The 20340-nt window shown below is 32.3% G+C and overlaps 1 protein-coding gene across 4 annotated transcripts in view; it reads right to left on the bottom strand.

The window, feature by feature from the left end:
* Positions 1-16727: 16727 nt before the first annotated feature.
* Positions 16728-20340, bottom strand: part of LOC127852740 (uncharacterized) — a 110317-nt gene continuing 106704 nt past the window's right edge. For all 4 annotated transcript variants that reach the window (XM_052386696.1, XM_052386694.1, XM_052386697.1 and 1 more), the window contains one exon: positions 16728-19998. In XM_052386696.1, coding sequence (XP_052242656.1) covers positions 19802-19998 — 197 coding nt within the window. In that variant the 3' untranslated portion in view covers positions 16728-19801. The remainder of the gene's footprint in view (positions 19999-20340) is intronic.

Genomic DNA, 20340 nt, shown 5'->3' with positions numbered 1-20340 from the left:
ACATGCACAGTGGTAAAAAAAATTAAAAACTACACAAAGTTCATTTTCACGCGTTAATAACTTATTTTTGGTTGGGCCGCTTATTTTACGTTCGCGTCGTATCGCTCACAAAAATGGTGTGTTCATTCTGTTTTAATTTTTGAAACTCAAATTGGCTTAATATATAAACGTTTTTTCCCTTTCTATTCGACGTGAAGTGGGTCATGTGTGTCCAACGAATTCGCATCTCTTCTTATTCGATACTTACATATTTTGTTGTTTGCATTTTAGCGTTTGTAGCCGAAGTAGTATCGTTTGATTTTCATTATACGATTAAAAAATGTGGGTAAAATAAAGAAAACAAATGCAAATTAAATTAATTTTGCACGATATGTAAGTTGAATGTTTAATATAATCAGTACATTTACTTAATAGCGAAGTAACTAAGTATAATGATCTCAAATACTGATAGTTACGTATGTTTGTTAACGTACCATAGCGCGAAAATTTTAAGCAATTACACAAATACTAAATTCAACGGTTTTATTTTGTATCTATTTTTAATTGATGTTAAATTATTTAATAAGATAATAATTTGCTTTCTTTAATAACACTTTCATCGGACGGTAATGGTGGAATCATTAGACGTAATATTATCATAATTATATTAATTTTTTATAAACAAAAGGACGTTAACTCGTCAAGATTTCAACTACGGATGCAATTCTTGATAAAAATGTTACTTATAAACACGGTATTTTTGCGAGCAATCAGTGTTGGGTATTGGTAAACAAAACATCAAAATAAGCCGTCTAATGTCTCAACTGTTTTTTTTATCGCGAGTTGAATAAACGTGTCAATTACGTCTTCGCTAATAGCTCCCACTCACCGCAGTTCGCTAGTTTAATGTTAGCGAGTCAAAAAAAAAGTGTCAGTTATCAAAACGTACCGCCTATTTGTTATCACAAAGGTATTGATTAATTGTTTTATTACTTTGATTGTTGACACGTTATTTATTACCGTCGATCGTGCGGCATGTTGTTCTAACTAGTCGCCAGCGCAAGTTGGCAGTATGTCACGCGAAAAAGTAAAATCGTACGAATTATTCCATGAACAAAAATAACCAAATATTTTTTTCCAGGTTAACCTTTTTCCGAAAATGTAACCGGTTAACTGGTCGTTTCGGTAGGTTAACCGGTTAACCTCTTGAGGTTAACCGGTTAACCTCTTGCATCCCTTCTTTATACGCGACTCCTGTGTTATGGTGTCAACAGACAACACATCAATCGTGGTTTACATCCAGGCACAAGGGTGAACACATTCTCACCCCCTGTATCTGGAAAACAGAAACTTACTCGTTCTTTGCAAGAATTTCAAAATTTCTCTCGTCCAAACACATAACATGACGTCTCAACGCCTTGTCGGACGGTGTGTCTTGCAAACACCAGTTCCTTTCGTCGGATTGGACACTTCATCGCGAAGTGACCAACCAGATTTTTCTCACGTTCGGTTATCCACAGGTTGACCTGGTTGCGACCAGAGACAACCACAGTCTTCCTCTGTACGTGAGTCCAGTCTACGATCCAGCAGCGGGGGCGATTGTCGCGCCTTCGTTTGCTTCAGAACTACTGAAACTTACGCCAATATCTCACCCATTTTATTCCCCGAATCTTGGAGAAATCAGAGTGAACTCTTGCCAGATCTTCCTGGTCGCCCCTTGCTGGCCTCGGAGATTCTAGTTCAACGACTTTCTCAGTCTCCTATAGGACTGTTCCAGGAAACTTCCTCAAAGGTCAGATATCCTATCTCAGAGAGGCAGATTTCATACGGATCCAGACATGTTCCACTACACGTCTGGCCATTATTGACAATCCCTATAGATGAACGTTTTTCTGTTAGGGCCTCTGCAAGGAGAAAGTCCACCAGAACAGTCTACGATGCTCTCTGGAAGGTTTTCTCTGACTGGTATATTCGATGACATTTGATCCCCTACATCACTTTGCTTGATGCATAGTGGATTTTCTTATCTATCTCATTGATGATAAGAAACTTTCTCTTATCTCCATCAAAGGAACAGACTATTCTTTCGCATACCTTGGCTTTTCGTAAGCCATATCAAGTCTGTGCTGACCTAGCTTTTTCGGAACTGTTCTGAGCCATGGAACTTCAACGCCTGTTTCTCGTTCCCTTACCCTTAAATGGGATTTGGCTTGCGTTCTTCGGTCGCTTACTGAGGCTTCCTATGAATCCCTTCACCGGGCTTCTTTAAAGTTCCTAACCTGGAAGACCGTTTTCATTCTTACTATGACTTCATCCAAACGAATAAGTGAAGTTCGTGCTTTTTCTGTCGAAGAAGTTGTTGACATGAAGATGAAGATAGACTCATCTTGCCAATCAGGGCTTTGAAGTTCTACTTCAGCAGAATTAAGTCCATTCGAGGTTCTCGCAAGAGACTCTTCGATCATTCCTTTTTATAAAAAGTGGGGGAGCGACGTGTCTGCGGCTTCTATTTCTCGTTGGGTAGCCTCGACTAAAAAAGGTTTACTCTTCTCTCACTTCTAGGGATGCATCCCTTGTTTAAGAGCAGACAGCATTAATTACGAGCTCTGTCAACTAAATGGGTGTATTTTTTTCACACCACTCTCTGACGTGATGCTTTCTGGAGGAATCCTACCACCTTTAATCTTCGTTCTCTTGAGTGCCAACAAGACAACTTGTATTTGTTGGGTCCCCTTGTGGTTTCACAAACGGTAGTGTCTTCTACGACATAGACATACTTACTTAGCTGAGAAGACAAGTCTATACCGTACTAACGAAGATTAGCTGATAACCCTGAATATGGGTTCTGCTGTGATGGGGATTGGGGAACTATAGGCGAACATTCCCGCCGCTGCTGCAAATTCAGCTAATAGCAGGTAACTTTTTTATGACATTAAAACATTTTTTTTAAGTAAAATTCATTTTCATTATTTAATACTTACCTGCTATCGGTGAGTTCCACCTCCCACCCCGCTCTTCGCCTAATATTGTTGCATATATTGAGGTTACAATATACTAAATACTCGTTTCATGAAGGGCTGTACTCTCTAAAAAATATCATAGTTGACTCGAAGGCATGTTTTACATCTTAAACTATTGTTCGGGTTTTATCTTTCGGAGATAATGGTAGGGCATAAATAGGTGTTCACGACCGAAACCCTGAAATATGATAAACTTGGAGACTTTAGTAAAGCCTTGCACTGAAAAAGGTTACATTCCACTAAGAAACGGCCGAAAAAAAAGTTGCAAAAACAGTCGATTTTGATAAGCGTCAAGTTCTTTTTTGGTTTGAACATGACATATCTTTTTTATTGCATAAATCGATTCCGCTTAGAATGGCCTTTAAGAAAAGGTATGGTTATGGGGGTCTCTATGTGCAAAATGTTGCATTTATTTTCGCTCAAAGTTGTCGCTTTTACATTGAACTATATAGGGAAACTATTTAGTATATTGTGACCTAAACGCAAACCTGGCCTAGTCACAAAGGAGCTGTATTTACAGAAAATCATCCTTTTTGGGGTGGGATATTACGCGTTTTTGCCAATGTCACGGAATAAATGCGTTTGTTTCATGAATTTAAGGAGCATTGTGTGTTTTTAAGACAAAAATGCGTTTTCAGAGGACAATAAGAAAAGAAACGTACAAAAACTCGTCTTGAGCATCTCAAATCGCAACAATTTGTGCTGAAAGAACTCATGAACACGTTTCAATAGTTGTTTACTTCTTTTTCTACATAGCTTGTAACAATATTCCAGTATTTTGACCGATTGATATTATTTAGGGTTATCGTTTTACTCCTGAACGCCCGTTATAAATCAAAGCTCCGACCGCGAAAGCCAGATGGCTTATCAGGCGTTATAATAAAATGCATTTTCAAGCATTTCTACGTGAAAGATCGGTCTGAAATTTGGCATGCACATAGAAAATGGGTTTATAAGTATCGAGAGGTGCTTATTTTTCGCGATGTTAACAGTAAATGTTGTCTTATACGCAAACCTGGCCTAGTCAAAAAGGAGCTGTATTTACAGAAAATCATCCTTTTTGGGGTGGGATATTAGGCGTTTTTGCCAATGTCACGGAATAAATGCGTTTGTTTCATGAATTTAAGGAGCATTGTGTGTTTTTAAGACAAACATGCGTTTTCAGAGGAAAATAAGAAAAGAAACGTACAAAAACTCGTCTTGAGCATCTCAAATAGCAACAATTTGTGCAGAAAGAACTCATGAACACGTTTTAATAGTTGTTTACTTCTTTTTCTACATAGCTTGTTACAATATTCCAGTATTTTGACCGATTGATATTATTTAGGGTAATCGTTTTACTCCTGAACGCCCGTTATAAATCAAAGCTCCGACCGCGAAAGCCAGATGGCTTATCAGGCGTTATAATAAAATGCATTTTCAAGCATTTCTACGTGAAAGATCGGTCTGAAATTTGGCATGCACATAGAAAATAGGTTTATAAGTATCGAGAGGTGCTTATTTTCGCGATGTTAACAGTAAATGTTGTCTTATAGGTTACAATATACTAAATACTCGTTTCATGAAGGGCTGTACTCTCTAAAAAATATCATAGTTGACTCGAAGGCATGTTTTACATCTTAAGCTATTGTTCGGGTTTTATCTTTCGGAGATAATGGTAGGTGTTCACGACCGAAACCCTGAAATATGATAAACTTGGAGACTTTAGTAAAGCCTTGCACTGAAAAAGGTTACATTCCACTAAGAAACGGCCGAAAAAAAAAGTTGCAAAAACAGTCGATTTTGATTAGCGTCAAGTTCTTTTTTGGTTTGAACATGACATATCTTTTTTATTGCATAAATCGATTCCGCTTAGAATGACCTTTAAGAAAAGGTATGGTTATGGGGGTCTCTATGTGCAAAATGTTGCATTTATTTTCGCTCAAAGTTGTCGCTTTTACATTGAACTATATAGGGAAACTATTTAGTATATTGTGACCTTGAAAGAAGATTGAGGTTTTATGGGATTGTTTTAGCCTAGGTTACATTACACTATGTTCCGACCTAGTCTAATTGGAGTATATAGGTGGTGGCTCCCAGCTCCAGAAGTTTCTGGATGAATAAACTCACCTTGAAAAGATATTAGCTAATAGATAGCAGGTAAGTATTTATTAATAAAAATGAATTTTACTGGATTTTTTTTTTCGTCTTCCTAACACGAAGGTCAAGGTCACACTTAGAGATCCAAAGTCAAATTTGTCCTTAAAAAAATCAATGCGAAAGATGTTGGACCTTGGACATTTCCAATAAAATTCCCTGAGATCAGGCCCCGTGTTCACAAAACAGAATTTGCAATAGAAAATCGATTTTGCTTGTCATTGAAAATGTTATTTCCATTGTAGTTGATAGGCAAAAATGAAAATCGATGTCAGTTAAAATCGATTTTCGATTGCAAAAATGTTTTGTGAACACCAGGCCAGGTATCATTTTCAAAATTGGCGGTCCTTGTGTCCGACATAAAAAATAGATATTTTGATTTGTTTGGCAAAGCAAAAAAAAAAATCTGTTAAAAATATTCACTGGAATAGGTTTATTTAACATCAATGTTTGAATTTACGATAAAATAGCAAGGTTCATTACCAACAAGTAGAGCCAATTTGCTATCTGTGCTGGTGAAGTAACAAAGTGCTATTCCCAGAACCAGCCAAATCCTGCATTGAGGTACGTGATGTAAGGGAAACACAAGTTTTTCATTGGTTGAAAAAAAGTTTACTGGTTTCAACCCTTGTTATGATTGTTAAGCATATAAAAGCAGTGAACAATCCGAAAGCTACGAATGTTCTTTTTTCCTTGACATTGTCAACATATGATGCAAAAGTAAGGATTTCAAATTGCTGCTAATTTTCACTGATTACTATATGGTTGAATATTGCTGTTTAACAAGAGATGTATTTGTCAGAAACACAATTCAGTCTACTGCGCCGCCAAATTTTTTATTATATCCCTTTAAAAAATATTACTTCCCTTGTAAAAATGATCTGTACGTGCCAAATGATATATAGAAATTATCTCCCTTTAAAGCTTCTTATTACCATTGGATTTGGTTTTTTGTACCTTTGACCATGAAGGATTACCTTGACCTTTCACTACTGAAAATATGCAGCTTCATGAGATACACATGCATGCCAAATATCTTCAACATTGCAAAAGTTATGGCCATTGTTAAAGTTTTCGGACGGACGGACAAACGGACAGACAGTTCAAATGATATATAGAAATTATCTCCCTTTAGAGCTTCGTACTACCCTTGGATTTGTTTTTTGTACCTTTGACCATGAAGGATGACCTTGACCTTTCACCACTCAAAATGTGCAGCTTCATGAGATACACATGCATGCCAAATATCTTCAATATTGCAAAAGTTATGGCCATTGTTAAAGTTTTCGGACGGACGGACAAACGGACAGACAGTTCAAATGATAAATGCCATCCTACCAGGGGCATAAAAATACTTGTTATATGTAACGTCAATATGATAGAAGGTATTTTCTCTTGTTTGCGTAAAAGAATAACATTGTCTGGTAAAATCTGGTGAGGTCCTGTAAATTTCAAGTTATCAGACCACATTTCCTGTAAGTTCCTTTTGTCTTTTGCATAGATTGCTTAAAACACTTTGAAAATTTCTGTCTCGGCTATAACTTTGCCATTTAACAATAGATTTTAAAATAACTTGGCAAAAATACAAATAACCACAAGACATTGTGTTGTGTATTACGACAAGAGTCAAAGTCACACTTAAAAGATCAACTTTGCCACAAAACAGCTTTTTTGGACTGTAAATGTTATTTTAATTTAAATTACCAATACTTACAACCATGAGTACTTGGCATTTTGTGTGTAAAACATGTCACCATACATCAGAGGTCATGGTAAAACTAAATTTTGCTACAAAACAGCTTGTGCAGGCTATGTTACAACCTGAAGTGTAATAACGACCTGAATTGTAATAAACTTTATTACATTATTACAATTGCGTGACAACCTGAATTGTAATAACGCCCGAAAGTGTAATAAACTTTTTTCTTGCTTTAAAATTGCATCTGATCGCATTTCCAAACACAGATTATTGCAAAATATAATGCATACATGGATATAATATATATATTAATAGGGTAATACGACCTATGAATGACAAAAAGGTGTTCTCATACAAACTCAATTGTAATAAAGTTATTACATTATTACAATCGCGTGTCGACCTGAATTGTAATAACGCCCGAAAGTGTAATAAACTTATTTCTTGGTTTAAAATTGCATCTTATCGCATTTTTAAGCACATATTTTTGCAAAATATAGTGTATATATGTATATAAAAATGTATCTTAATAAGGTAATACGACCTATGAATGACAAAAAATGTGTTCTCATACAAAACCAATTGTAATAAAGTTATTACATTATTACAACTGCTTATCGACCTGAATTGTATTAACGCCCGAAAGTGTAATAAACTTATCTTTTGGTTTAAAATCGCATCTAATCGCATTTTCAAACACAGATTATTGCAAAATATAATGCATATATGTATATAAAATATATATTAATAGGGCAATACGACCTATGAATGACAAAAAATGTGTTCTCAAAGAACCTCAATTGTAATAAAGTTATTACATTATTACAATTGCGTAACAACCTGAATTGTAATAACGCCCGAAAGTGTAATAAACTTTTTTCTTGCTTTAAAGTTGCATTTGATCGCATTTTCAAACACAGATTATTGCAAAATATAATGCATACATGGATATAATAAATAAATAAATATATATATATTAATAGGGTAATACGACCTATGAATGACAAAAAGGTGTTCTCATACAAACTCAATTGTAATAAAGTTATTATATTATTACAATCGAGTGTCGACCTGAATTGTAATAACGCCCGAAAGTGTAATAAACTTATTTCTTGGTTTAAAATTGCATCTTATCGCATTTTTAAGCACATATTTTTGCAAAATATAGTGTATATATGTATATAAAAATGTATCTTAATAAGGTAATACGACCTATGAATGACAAAAAATGTGTTCTCATACAAAACCAATTGTAATAAAGTTATTACATTATTACAACTGCTTATCGACCTGAATTGAAATAACGCCCGAAAGTGTAATAAACTTATCTTTTGGTTTAAAATCGCATCTTATCGCATTTTCAAACACAGATTATTGCAAAATATAATGCATATATGTATATAAAATATATATTAATTGGGCAATACGACCTATGAATGACAAAAAATGTGTTCTCATAGAACCTCAATTGTAATAAAGTTATTACATTATTACAATTGCGTAACAACCTGAATTGTAATAACGCCCGAAAGTGTAAAAGACTTTTTTCTTGCTTTAAAATTGCATCTGATTGCATTTACAAACACAGATTATTGCAAAATTTAATGCATACATGGATATAATATATATATTAATAGGGTAATACGACCTATGAATGACAAAAAGGTGTTCTCATACAAACTCAATTTTAATAAAGTTATTACATTATTACAATCGCGTGTCGACCTGAATTGTAATAACGCCCGAAAGTGTAATAAACTTATGTCTTTGTTTAACATTGCATCCTATCGCATTTTTAAGCACATATGTTTGCAAAATATAGTGTTTATATGTATATAAAAATGTATCTTAATAAGGTAATACGACCTATGAATGACAAAAAATGTGTTCTCATACAAAACCAATTGTAATAAAGTTATTACATTATTACAACTGCTTATCGACCTGAATTGTATTAACGCCCGAAAGTGTAATAAACTTATCTTTTGGTTTAAAATCGCATCTTATCGCATTTTCAAACACAGATTATTGCAAAATATAATAAATTATTTATTAAGATCGGACATGAAAACGTGTATTATAGAGACAATGACCGAGAAATATGATAGTTTAACAGTTAACTGTTCCCGAGCGAGGTTCCCGGCCTGCGCGATCATTTCAATAAGCGAGCGGGGAAACAACGCACTTCCGTTGCATTTAAAATGGCGAGTGGCTTACCTTGTTAATAATTATATCCATAGTCGAACTATCTTTTTTTAAGAGGACGTTTTGTCGGAAGATTTTAATTGATTTAGTATGTGTATGCATTATAATAAACAGGTTTATAAAAATCACGGCTGCAGCTGCATTTTAAAAAAAAAGTCACGACGTATAGTCGAATGATTGAGTCATTGCCATCGAGCGCCTGTGGTCGTTCCAGCAGTGGAATCGCTACCTCACTTTAAAGTTTATCATGGTCAGTTCGCGGTAAGTGTGTATGTATGTCAGAGTTTATTTACAGGTCATCGCTGCGTCTTCACGACTGCCGTATGTGCTGACCTGTACTCCAGTTCTTGGTCAGTACAGGGATAGTTATATAATATAGACGGTATCGCGTGAACTAGGTGAACTTGAATTTTATTTAGACCAGATGTTAAATGCAGATATTTGCCGATATAATTATGGTATCTTAATAATAGAGTCTTAATGTGCTTTCAACATAACCATGATAAATATTATTTTTTATTAATTTAACAAGAATTATCCCACCATATTGACCAATGTCTTAAGAATAAGCGAGATGATTCCCGGTACTGTTAATAATGGAATCAAATAGCAATGCCCGACAAACCACTAAACATGGTTGTCCGAAGAACGCGCGAATAAATATTTAAAATATGTACGGATACTTCGCGTGTGGCCGGTTGACTAACCTGTTTTAATTTCACTTCCAGTCTTTTTTTGTGTCTATAGATATATGATCAGCAATATGTAATAATGTTAAATAAACTTCGAAAACTACGCGTAACATCACGTACTGCGTGAAATGCAGCTAAGAACTGCACAGAAAAAGACATATGCTATCTTCGATTTCATTCATTAAACTCTTTAATTTCCACCAACTCCAACCACAATCAACGCCGTATATCTTTTTTTTTAAAGATATTTCTTGTTTATAGATTAAGAAGGAAAACGGATTAGGTTACGGTATTACGATCGTCTCGACTATTTATTTAAAAAAAAAAGAAAGAAAATGCCTTTTTAGGTCTTGAACTCAATAACGAATTGAAATATTGGTTATACATATTTATTTTATTCAAGGTTTAATATAATACATACTGAAGTGAGTATTGATACCGCGCGGTTTATTTGTCATACCTGAGAAATGTACGATGGATTCATAATTTTGAAAACACTAGGGATTTGTTTGTAGTTAAATTATATTTAAGTGTGCAACACCAAAAATAACAAAAACAATTGTGAACAGAACAGGGTTTTATATATTTATTCATTCATTCATCCGTCAATTCGTCCGATCGTTCGTTCGTTCATTAGTTTGTTCGTTCGTTCGTTCTTTCGTTCGTTATTTCGTTCGTTCGTTCGTTCGTTCGTTCGTTCGTTCGTTCGTTCATTTATTTATTCATTCATTATGATTCATTCATTTTTTTATTCATTCATTCATTCATTTCTCTGTCCGTCCATATGTTCGTTCGTGTGTTCGTTCGTTCGTTATTTCATTGATTGATTGATTGATTTATTCATTCATTCATTCATTCATTCATTCATTCATTCATTCATTCATTAATTCATTCATTCATTCATTCATTCATTCATTCATACATTCATGCATTCATGCATTCATTCATTCATTTATTCATTCATTTATTTATCTATTTATTTATTTATGTATTTGTTTGTTTGTTTGTTTGTTTGTTTGTTTGTTTGTTTGTTTGTTTGTTTGTTTGTTTGTTTGTTTGTTTGTTTGTTTGTTTGTTTGTTTGTTTGTTTGTTTGTTTGTTTGTTTGTTTGTTTGTTTGTTTGTTTGTTTGTTTGTTTGTTTGTTTGTTTGTTTGTTTGTTTGTTTGTTTGTTTGTTTGTTTGTTTGTTTGTTTGTTTGTTTGTTTATTTATTTATTTATTTATTTATTTATTTATTTATTACAATTGAGGTTGTATGAGAACACCTTTTTGTCATTCATAGGTCGTATTGTCCTATTAATATATATTTTATATCCATGTATGCATTATATTTTGCAACAATCTGTGTTTGCAAATGCGATCAGATGCAGTTTTAAACCAAGAAAAAAGTTTATTACACTTTCGGGCTCTATTACAATTCAGGTTGTTACGCGATTGTAATAATGTAATAACTTTATTACAATTGAGGTTGTATGAGAACACATGTTTTGTCATTCATAGTTCGTATTGCCCTATTAATATATATTTTATATCCATGTATGCATTATATTTTGCATTAATCTGTGTTTGGAAATAAAATCAGATGCACTTTTAAACCAAGAAATAAGTTTATTACACTTTCGGGCTGTTATAACAATTCAGGTCGACACGAGATTGTAATAAAGTTATAACTTTATTGCAATTGAGGTTGTATGAGAACACCTTTTTGTCATTCATAGGTCGTATTGCCCTATTAATATGTATATTATATCCACGTATGCATTATATTTGGAAATAATCTGTGTTTGGAAATGCGATCAGATGCAATTTTAAACCAAGAAAAAAGTTTATTACACTTTCGGTTGTTATTACAATTCAGATTGTCGCGCAATTGTAATAATGTAATAACTTTATTACAATTGAGGTTGTATGAGAACACCTTTTTTGTCATTCATAGGTCGTATTGCCCTATTAATATATATTTTATATACATGTATGCATGATATTTGACAATAATCTGTGTTTGAAAATGCGACCAGATGCAATTTTAAACCAAGAAATAAGTTTATTAAACTTTCGGGCGTTTTTACAATTCAGGTCGACAAGCAATTGTAATAAAGTTGTAACTTTATTACAATTGAGTTTGCATGAGAACACATTTTTTGTCATTCATAGGTCGTATAACCTTATAAAGATACATTCTCATATACATGTATACACTATATTTTGCAAACATAGGTGCTTGAAAATGCGTTAAGATGCACTTTTAACCCAAGAAATAAGTTTATTACACTTTCGGGCTGTTATAACAATTCAGGTCGACACGCGATTGTAATAATGTTATAACTTTGTTACAATTGAGGTTGTATGAGAACACCTTTTTGTCATTCATAGGTCGTATTGTCCTATTAATATATATATTATATCCACGTATGCATTATATTTTGAAATAATCTGTATTTGGAAATGCGAACAGATGCAATTTTAAACCAAGAAAAAAGTTTATTACACTTTCGGGCGTTATTACAATTCAGGTTGTCACGCAATTGTAATAATGTAATAACTTTATTACAATTGACGTTGTATGAGAACACATGTTTTGTCATTCATAGGTCGTATTGCCCTATTAAAAAATATTTTATATACATATATGCATTGTATTTTGCAATAATCTGTGTTTGAAAATGCGATAAGATGCGATTTTAAACCAAAAGATGAGTTTATTACACTTTCGGGCATTATTACAATTCAGGTCGACAAGCAGTTGTAATAATGTAATAACCTTATTACAATTGGTTTTGTATGAGAACACATTTTTGTCATTCATAGGTCGTATTACCTAATTATGATACATTTTTATATACATATATACACTATATTTTGCAAACATATGTGCTTAAAAATGCGATAAGATGCAATTTTAAACCAAGAAATAAGTTTATTACACTTTCGGGCGTTATTACAAATCAGGTCGACACGCGATTGTAATAATGTAATAACTTTATTACAATTGAGGTTGTATGAGAACACCTTTTTTGTCATTCATAGGTCGTTTTGCCCTATTAATAAATATTTTATATACATTATATTTTGCTATATTCTGTGTTTGAAAATGCGATAAGATGCGATTTTAAACCAAAAGATAAGTTTATTACACTTTCGGGCGTTATTACAATTCAGGTCGATAAGCAGTTGTAATAATGTAATAACTTTATTACAATTGGTTTTGTATGAGAACACATTTTTTGTCATTCATAGGTCGTATTACCTAATTAAGATACATTTTTATATACATATATACACTATATTTTGCAAACATATGTGCTTAAAAATGCGATAAGATGCAATTTTAAACCAAGAAATAAGTTTATTACACTTTCGGGCGTTATTACAATTCAGGTCGACACGCGATTGTAATAATGTAATAACTTTATTACAATTGAGTTTGTATGAGAACACCTTTGTTGTCATTCATAGGTAGTATTACCTTATTAAGATACACTTTTACATACATGTATACACTATATTTCGCAATAATATGTGTTTGAAAATGCGATAAGATGCAATTTTACACCAAGAAATAAGTTTATTACACTTTCGGTCGTTATAACAATTCAGGTCGACAAGTAATTGTAATGATGTAATAACTTTATTACAATTGAGTTTGTATGTGAACACCTTTTTTGTCATTATAGGTAGTATAACCTTATAAATATACATGTTTTATATACATGTATACACTATATTTTGCAATAATTTGTGTTTGAAAATGCGATCAGATGCAATTTTAAACCAAGAAATAAGTTTATTACACTTTCGGGCGTTATTACAATTCAGGTTGTCACGCAATTGTAATAATGTAATAACTTTATTACAATTGAGTTTGTATGAGAACACATGTTTTGTCATTCATAGGTCGAATTACCTTATAAAGATACATTTTTATATACATGTATTCACTATATTTTGCAAATATATGTGCTTGAAAATGCGATTTGATGCACTTTTAAACCAAGAAATTAGTTGATTACACTTTCGGGCGTTATTACAATTCAGGTCGACACGCGATTGTAATAATGTAATAACTTTATTACAATTGAGGTTGTATGAGAACACCATTTTGTCATTCATAGGTCGTATTGCCCTATTAATATATATTTTATATCCATGTATGCATTATATTTGGAAATTATCTGTCTTTTAAAATGCGACAAGATGCAATTTTAAACCAAGAAATATGTATATTTTACTTTCAGGCGTTATTACAATTCAGGTCGACAAGCGATTGTAATAATGTAATCACTTTATAACAATTGAGTTTGTATGAGAACACATGTTTTGTCATTCATAGGTCGAATTACCTTATAAAGATACATGTTCATATACATGTATACACTATATTGTGCAAAAAATGTGTTTGAAAATGCGATAAGATGCACTTTTAAACCAAGAAATAAGTTTATTACACTTTCGGGCGTTATTACAATTCAGGTCGACAGGCGATTGTAATAATGTAATAACTTTATTACAATTGAGTTTGTATGAGAACACCTTTTTGTCATTCATAGGTCGAATTACCTTATAAAGATACATGTTCATATACATGTATACACTATTTTGTGCAAAAATATGTGCTTGAAAATGCGATAAGATGCACTTTTAAACCAAGAAATAAGTTTATTACACTTTCAAGCGTTATTACAATTCAGGTCGACGCGCGATTGTAATAATGTAATAACTTTATTACAATTGAGTTTGTATGAGAACACCTTTTTGTCATTCATAGGTCGTATTGCCCTATTAATATATATTTTATATCCATGTATGCATTATATTTGGAAATAATCTGTGTTTTAAAATGCTACAAGATGCAATTTTAAACCAAGATTTTTTTTTAATTTCGCTTTCGGGCGTTATTACAATTCAGGTTGTCAAGCGATTGTAATAATGTAATAACTTTATTACAATTGAGGTTGTATGAGAACACCTTTTTGTCATTCATAGGTCGTATTGTCCTATAAATATATATTTTATATCCATGTATGCATTATATTTTGCAACAATCTGTGTTTGGAAATGCGACCAGATGCAATTTTAAACCAAGAAATAAGTTTATTAAACTTTCGGGCGTTTTTACAATTCAGGTCGACAAGCAATTGTAATAAAGTTATAACTTTATTACAATTGAGTTTGCATGAGAACACATTTTTTGTCATTCATAGGTTGTATAACCTTATAAAGATACATTCTCATATACATGTATACACTATATTTTGCAAACATAGGTGCTTGAAAATGCGTTAAGATGCACTTTTAACCCAAGAAATAAGTTTATTACACTTTCGGGCTGTTATAACAATTCGGGTCGACACGCGATTGTAATAATGTTATAACTTTGTTACAATTGAGGTTGTATGAGAACACCTTTTTGTCATTCATAGGTCGTATTGTCCTATTAATATATATATTATATCCACGTATGCATTATATTTTGAAATAATCTGTATTTGAAAATGCGAACAGATGCAATTTTTAACCAAGAAAAATGTTTATTACACTTTCGGGCGTTATTACAATTCAGGTTGTCACGCAATTGTAATAATGTAATAACTTTATTACAATTGACGTTGTATGAGAACACATGTTTTGTCATTCATAGGTCGTATTGCCCTATTAAAAAATATTTTATATACATATATGCATTATATTTTGCAATAATCTGTGTTTGAAAATGCGATAAGATGCGATTTTAAACCAAAAGATGAGTTTATTACACTTTCGGGCGTTATTACAATTCAGGTCGACAAGCAGTTGTAATAATGTAATAATCTTATTACAATTGGTTTTGTATGAGAACACATTTTTTGTCATTCATAGGTCGTATTACCTAATTAAGATACATTTTTATATACATATATACACTATATTTTGCAAACATATGTGCTTAAAAATGCGATAAGATGCAATTTTAAACCAAGAAATAAGTTTATTACACTTTCGGGCGTTATTACAATTCAGGTCGACACGCGATTGTAATAATGTAATAACTTTATTACAATTGAGTTTGTATGAGAACACCTTTTTGTCATTCATAATTCGTATTACCCTATTAATATATATATATTATATCCATGTATGCATTATATTTTGCAATAATCTGTGTTTGGAAATGTGATCACATGCAATTTTAAAGCAAGAAAAAAGTTTATTACACTTTCGGGCGTTATTACAATTCAGGTTGTCACGCAATTGTAATAATGTAATAAAGTTTATTACAATTCAGGTCGTTATTACACTTCAGGTTGTAACAAGGCTATAACATTCATCAATTTGATTAGAAAACAATGTACCATAAAATAAAATTTACCACAGGTGTGTGTATCACCTATCTCATAACCTCAAAGGTCATGGTCACACTAAAAGGTCAAAAGTCAAATTTGACAGTCAACAGCATGTATTTGACATAAGCAGTGTTTTGAGACAAAAGAGGAATTTTGGGACATCTTTGCTTGTGTTTGACATGTGCAGTTTTAAGAAAAAAAAAGGAATGCAGGGGAATCTGTTCCTATGGACACGTCTTCTTCTTTTAGGTCTTTCCTATTGTTCTCTTACTAAATGTGGGTGTTCTGTCTGGTTCACTCTTAAAAAAATTGTGTCGGTGAACTCAGATGAGCACTTAAGGGCCATCATGGCTAAATTAACTTTAATAAACATATGTTTGACTGACTAAATCGGCTTACAAGCACTTACTGGTATAGGACTGACTGGCATTAAACAATATTCAATTTATGCTATATTTCCATTCTGAGAAGTTTAAGAATTCCAAAGTCAGTGTCCAAGAAGTCCAGCCTTCCAGTTTCAATGCAAGCCTTGAAACTGTGTCAATACAGACTGATTAACATCAAATAAGCTACATAAAATCAAAACTATGAGTTTGTATTCATTGTTTTATTTGTACGCATGAATAATAATAATAGAATACCTTCACACCTAAGCTACATAAAATCAAAATTCTGCTCTTTGATCCAATTGTTTATTGGTGTGCATGTATAATAACATAAAACAATACTTAAACTAGTGCAATAATTTTACATAATAATGCGATACATATCGGAAAATAACACAGTGATTATTTTACGCCAGACATGTATTATAAAACATGGAAAGCACATACATGCAAGTACGATATTCAAATAACAATACAAGTATATATCTGGTCTAGATGGTTGAATTGACTAAGATAGTGCCATGTAAAGTGTAAGTTAATCTTACAACGATAATAACACTATATTCTAAAATGTAAATGAAATGGCAAAACAAGTACAAGACAGATTAAGTAATTAATATATGTACATATATGTACATGTAGATAATCACTAAATATAATAAATGTTATGTAATAATTTGCCCTCTGTACAAAACATAAATCACTGACACATTTGTATTACTTTTTTTTCACAACCTATCAATTGACTAGTGGCTAACAATATACAGGTCATGGTACAAACACAGCATGGCAAACATAAAAATATAAACAAAACAAATAAACAAAATGGCAAGAAAAGTGAGTTATAAAGCATACAAAGTGTACAAACAGTTCAAGATAAATGGTCCTATATACAAGACATCAATATGTGTATCTCAGGATTACAAAATGTATGTACATTCATTATAATGGTGACACTGTAATATGTCTATTCTAGTTTTAGAGCGTTTTTGAGTATTGATACATAAAGTGTGTATACAAATTTAGACTATTTTTTATCTCAGAGAAATAAAAATACAAATATATTTGATGATATGCCGGATTCTGTTTGACAGGTATTGATAAAAGACAATATAAACGTTGGCCTTGTATAGATACTGGTTTTTTTTGTTCAATAAAAAAAATAAACAGGAAAAAAAATTGATTACATTTGCTTCGATTCTGGACAATGTTTAACATGTAATAATTAAACACAATATCAATAACACAAACAATAAAATTATATAGTAGTCAAATTGTAGCTTTCGGGTTAACATCAGAAATACATAGTAGCACAGATAAAGTCAATACTTAGTTATGCAAATGAAAAACAACAGCAACAAAGAAAAAACATGCAATAACTCAATACTAAGATATACACATCATTACCAACTTTTACATAATGGAAAATATATACAACACAGAATGTTTATTTACATAATTAAACCTTTGAAAAATATATGGGAGATAACTCAGTCAGCCAGCAGCTGGTTGTATCGTCTGCAAAAAAGGGTGTCTATAAAAGGCTCAAAAGGTCAATTATGCATTACTAGTCTATGTGATTTTCTCGAGAAAAAATCTCAATCAATTGCAATATTTATTTAGAGTAATTCAATATTATAAGATATTTGGGTTGTTGTTCATGTTTCTGAAGAAATCAACAGAATAAGAATCATCACAAAACAACCGTAATATCACACTATCATAGCATTTGTTTGATGGTTGCAATCCCCAGAAAGAATTAACTTAAACCTGTGTTAAAAGGTTGCACTTTAGCCCAAATTACAAGTTAAAATAATAAATCTTGTGGCATCCATATTTTTCAACAGAACAGAACACGTTTTTTCAAACTCATTAGAAATATCATAAAGAACAAACATTCTTAGCAAGTTAAATGAAGGTGGGCAAAAAAGTTACCTTCAACAGTTAACTAGGTTTTAATATAGTCTTTTACCACTTAGATACATAAATTTTACGCATCTGTAGTCCCTTTAAAAGTAACATTTAATTGAATACTTTTGTTACTAAATTCAAGTGGTAATTTAACGATAAAACTACATTGTGATTATTATGTATTGGTTTTAGTGCAAACATGTACCAGTATTTATAAACACATAACCAGAACACACAAAACTAAGTGCAACTACTGAGTATATTAGTAAAAAGAAGTGCGCAAATCGTGTATTTAATAGAAAAGAGAAAAAGATTTCACAAAATACCCTACATTTAACATATACATCTGCTAAATATAATCCCTAGTTGGATTCAAAATCTTGTTGGAAACCCCATCAACTCGGAGAGGCTTCTTGTGATCCAAATTTATATATATATATACATGTTATCTTCTATTTTTCTCTCCTCTTAACATACACTCTAGTTTGCCTCATAACTGGGTGTTTAATGCCTGGGTAAACTAATCATCTTAAATCTTTTCAACTTATAAACAATACTGTATCATTCATCTCCTATGAAGTAGTAAAATAATATTAAGGATCAATGGTACATAATGTGCACTTATAGTCTATATCATTGTTATAGTCAATGATGTATGATACAATATTTAAGGTGCTAATTGAGTTTTCTATGATTTCTTAATATATATATTTTATATATACAAGTAATGCTAGTGTATCATGACAATTAAAATACAATTACTGGTAATTATCTTTGTGTGGAGAATCAAGTGGAAACTCTAATCAATTACACTCATTTTACCGATAAATTCTATGCTGGAATAATGAATTACCTCCAACCAACCCAATACAGTACTCAAGCTTTCTAATAAATGTAAAGCTTACATTACAGCTCAATTATGGTACATAGACGCTATCATGTGTGACAAAAAGCATGATCTAAATTAGCTCTGCCATGCGGCTTTCCTTGTATAATAAACAGCTAACATGTCTCAAAATTGGTAAACGTTGCTGCCATTTCTGGCCCAGTGTAGCTGAATTATCAAAACCAGTTGCTTGCCAAATTGATCTATTCACAACTGTAATTGCCTTTTACACTGTAACATAACTGCATCAACATGTTCTTAGATTGACACACATATCCTTTGTGCGTCTGCTGTATACATCTAATGTACATGGGAAATTCATGACTACAACCCCATTTTCTTGTACTCGCATTAAGATTCACTCCCATCTCCAAGACTTCTCATTTCCACAGGCAAAAGGCCCAGGCACCAAAATCTTGAGACAGCATTGCTTTGGCTTCTAAGCAATAAGTGAGGACATTTTTCCTCTCGGCCTGGTGCATTTTCATGAGCAACCTCTTCAACTGGAATCTTCCTCAAAGCTACGTTCAATAATTGAGATCACTTTGATCACAAACTGTATCCCTATCAGGACATGAAGGTTCTTACTGCCCCTTCCTTCTTCTTACGACATATTGGACACTTGGCAAGCCTCTGTGCGCAAACATTACATGTGACCAGATGTCCACATGGGAGTAGTGTGGTGTCGACTGGTCGCTCCATACATATCTTACAGGTCTGCATGTCCCTCAAACGCTCATTCTCTTTTTGAATTGCAGCTGGGTCTATAATTATAGAAAAATTATTACAAAAGCCTCCACTATTTGAAATCAGAGTATTAAGAATGAAATCTAATAGTATTTATAATATTAATGTATAAAATTTACATTTGATTTGAACTGCACCTGTTTTTGTTAAGTACAGATAACAGAAAAACCTGTATAATTAATAAGTTAGATTTAAACTTGTCAAACAAGCATACAATTTGTTGCAGAAACCAATTTCCATGAATTCTGTAAGTTTTGAAAGTATTTGAAACAAGACTATTGCCAAGCAATAAAAGTCCCCTACCGGCTCCACCATTGTCAGAAATTCCACCATTGTCAGAATATTTTTGTTGTTGCCAC

This window comes from Dreissena polymorpha, chromosome 12 (genome assembly GCF_020536995.1).
Source record: "Dreissena polymorpha isolate Duluth1 chromosome 12, UMN_Dpol_1.0, whole genome shotgun sequence".
Classification (NCBI taxonomy): domain Eukaryota; kingdom Metazoa; phylum Mollusca; class Bivalvia; order Myida; family Dreissenidae; genus Dreissena; species Dreissena polymorpha.
The sequence above is the reverse complement of the archived record's forward strand: the minus strand, read 5'-3'. Positions and strand labels throughout refer to the sequence as shown.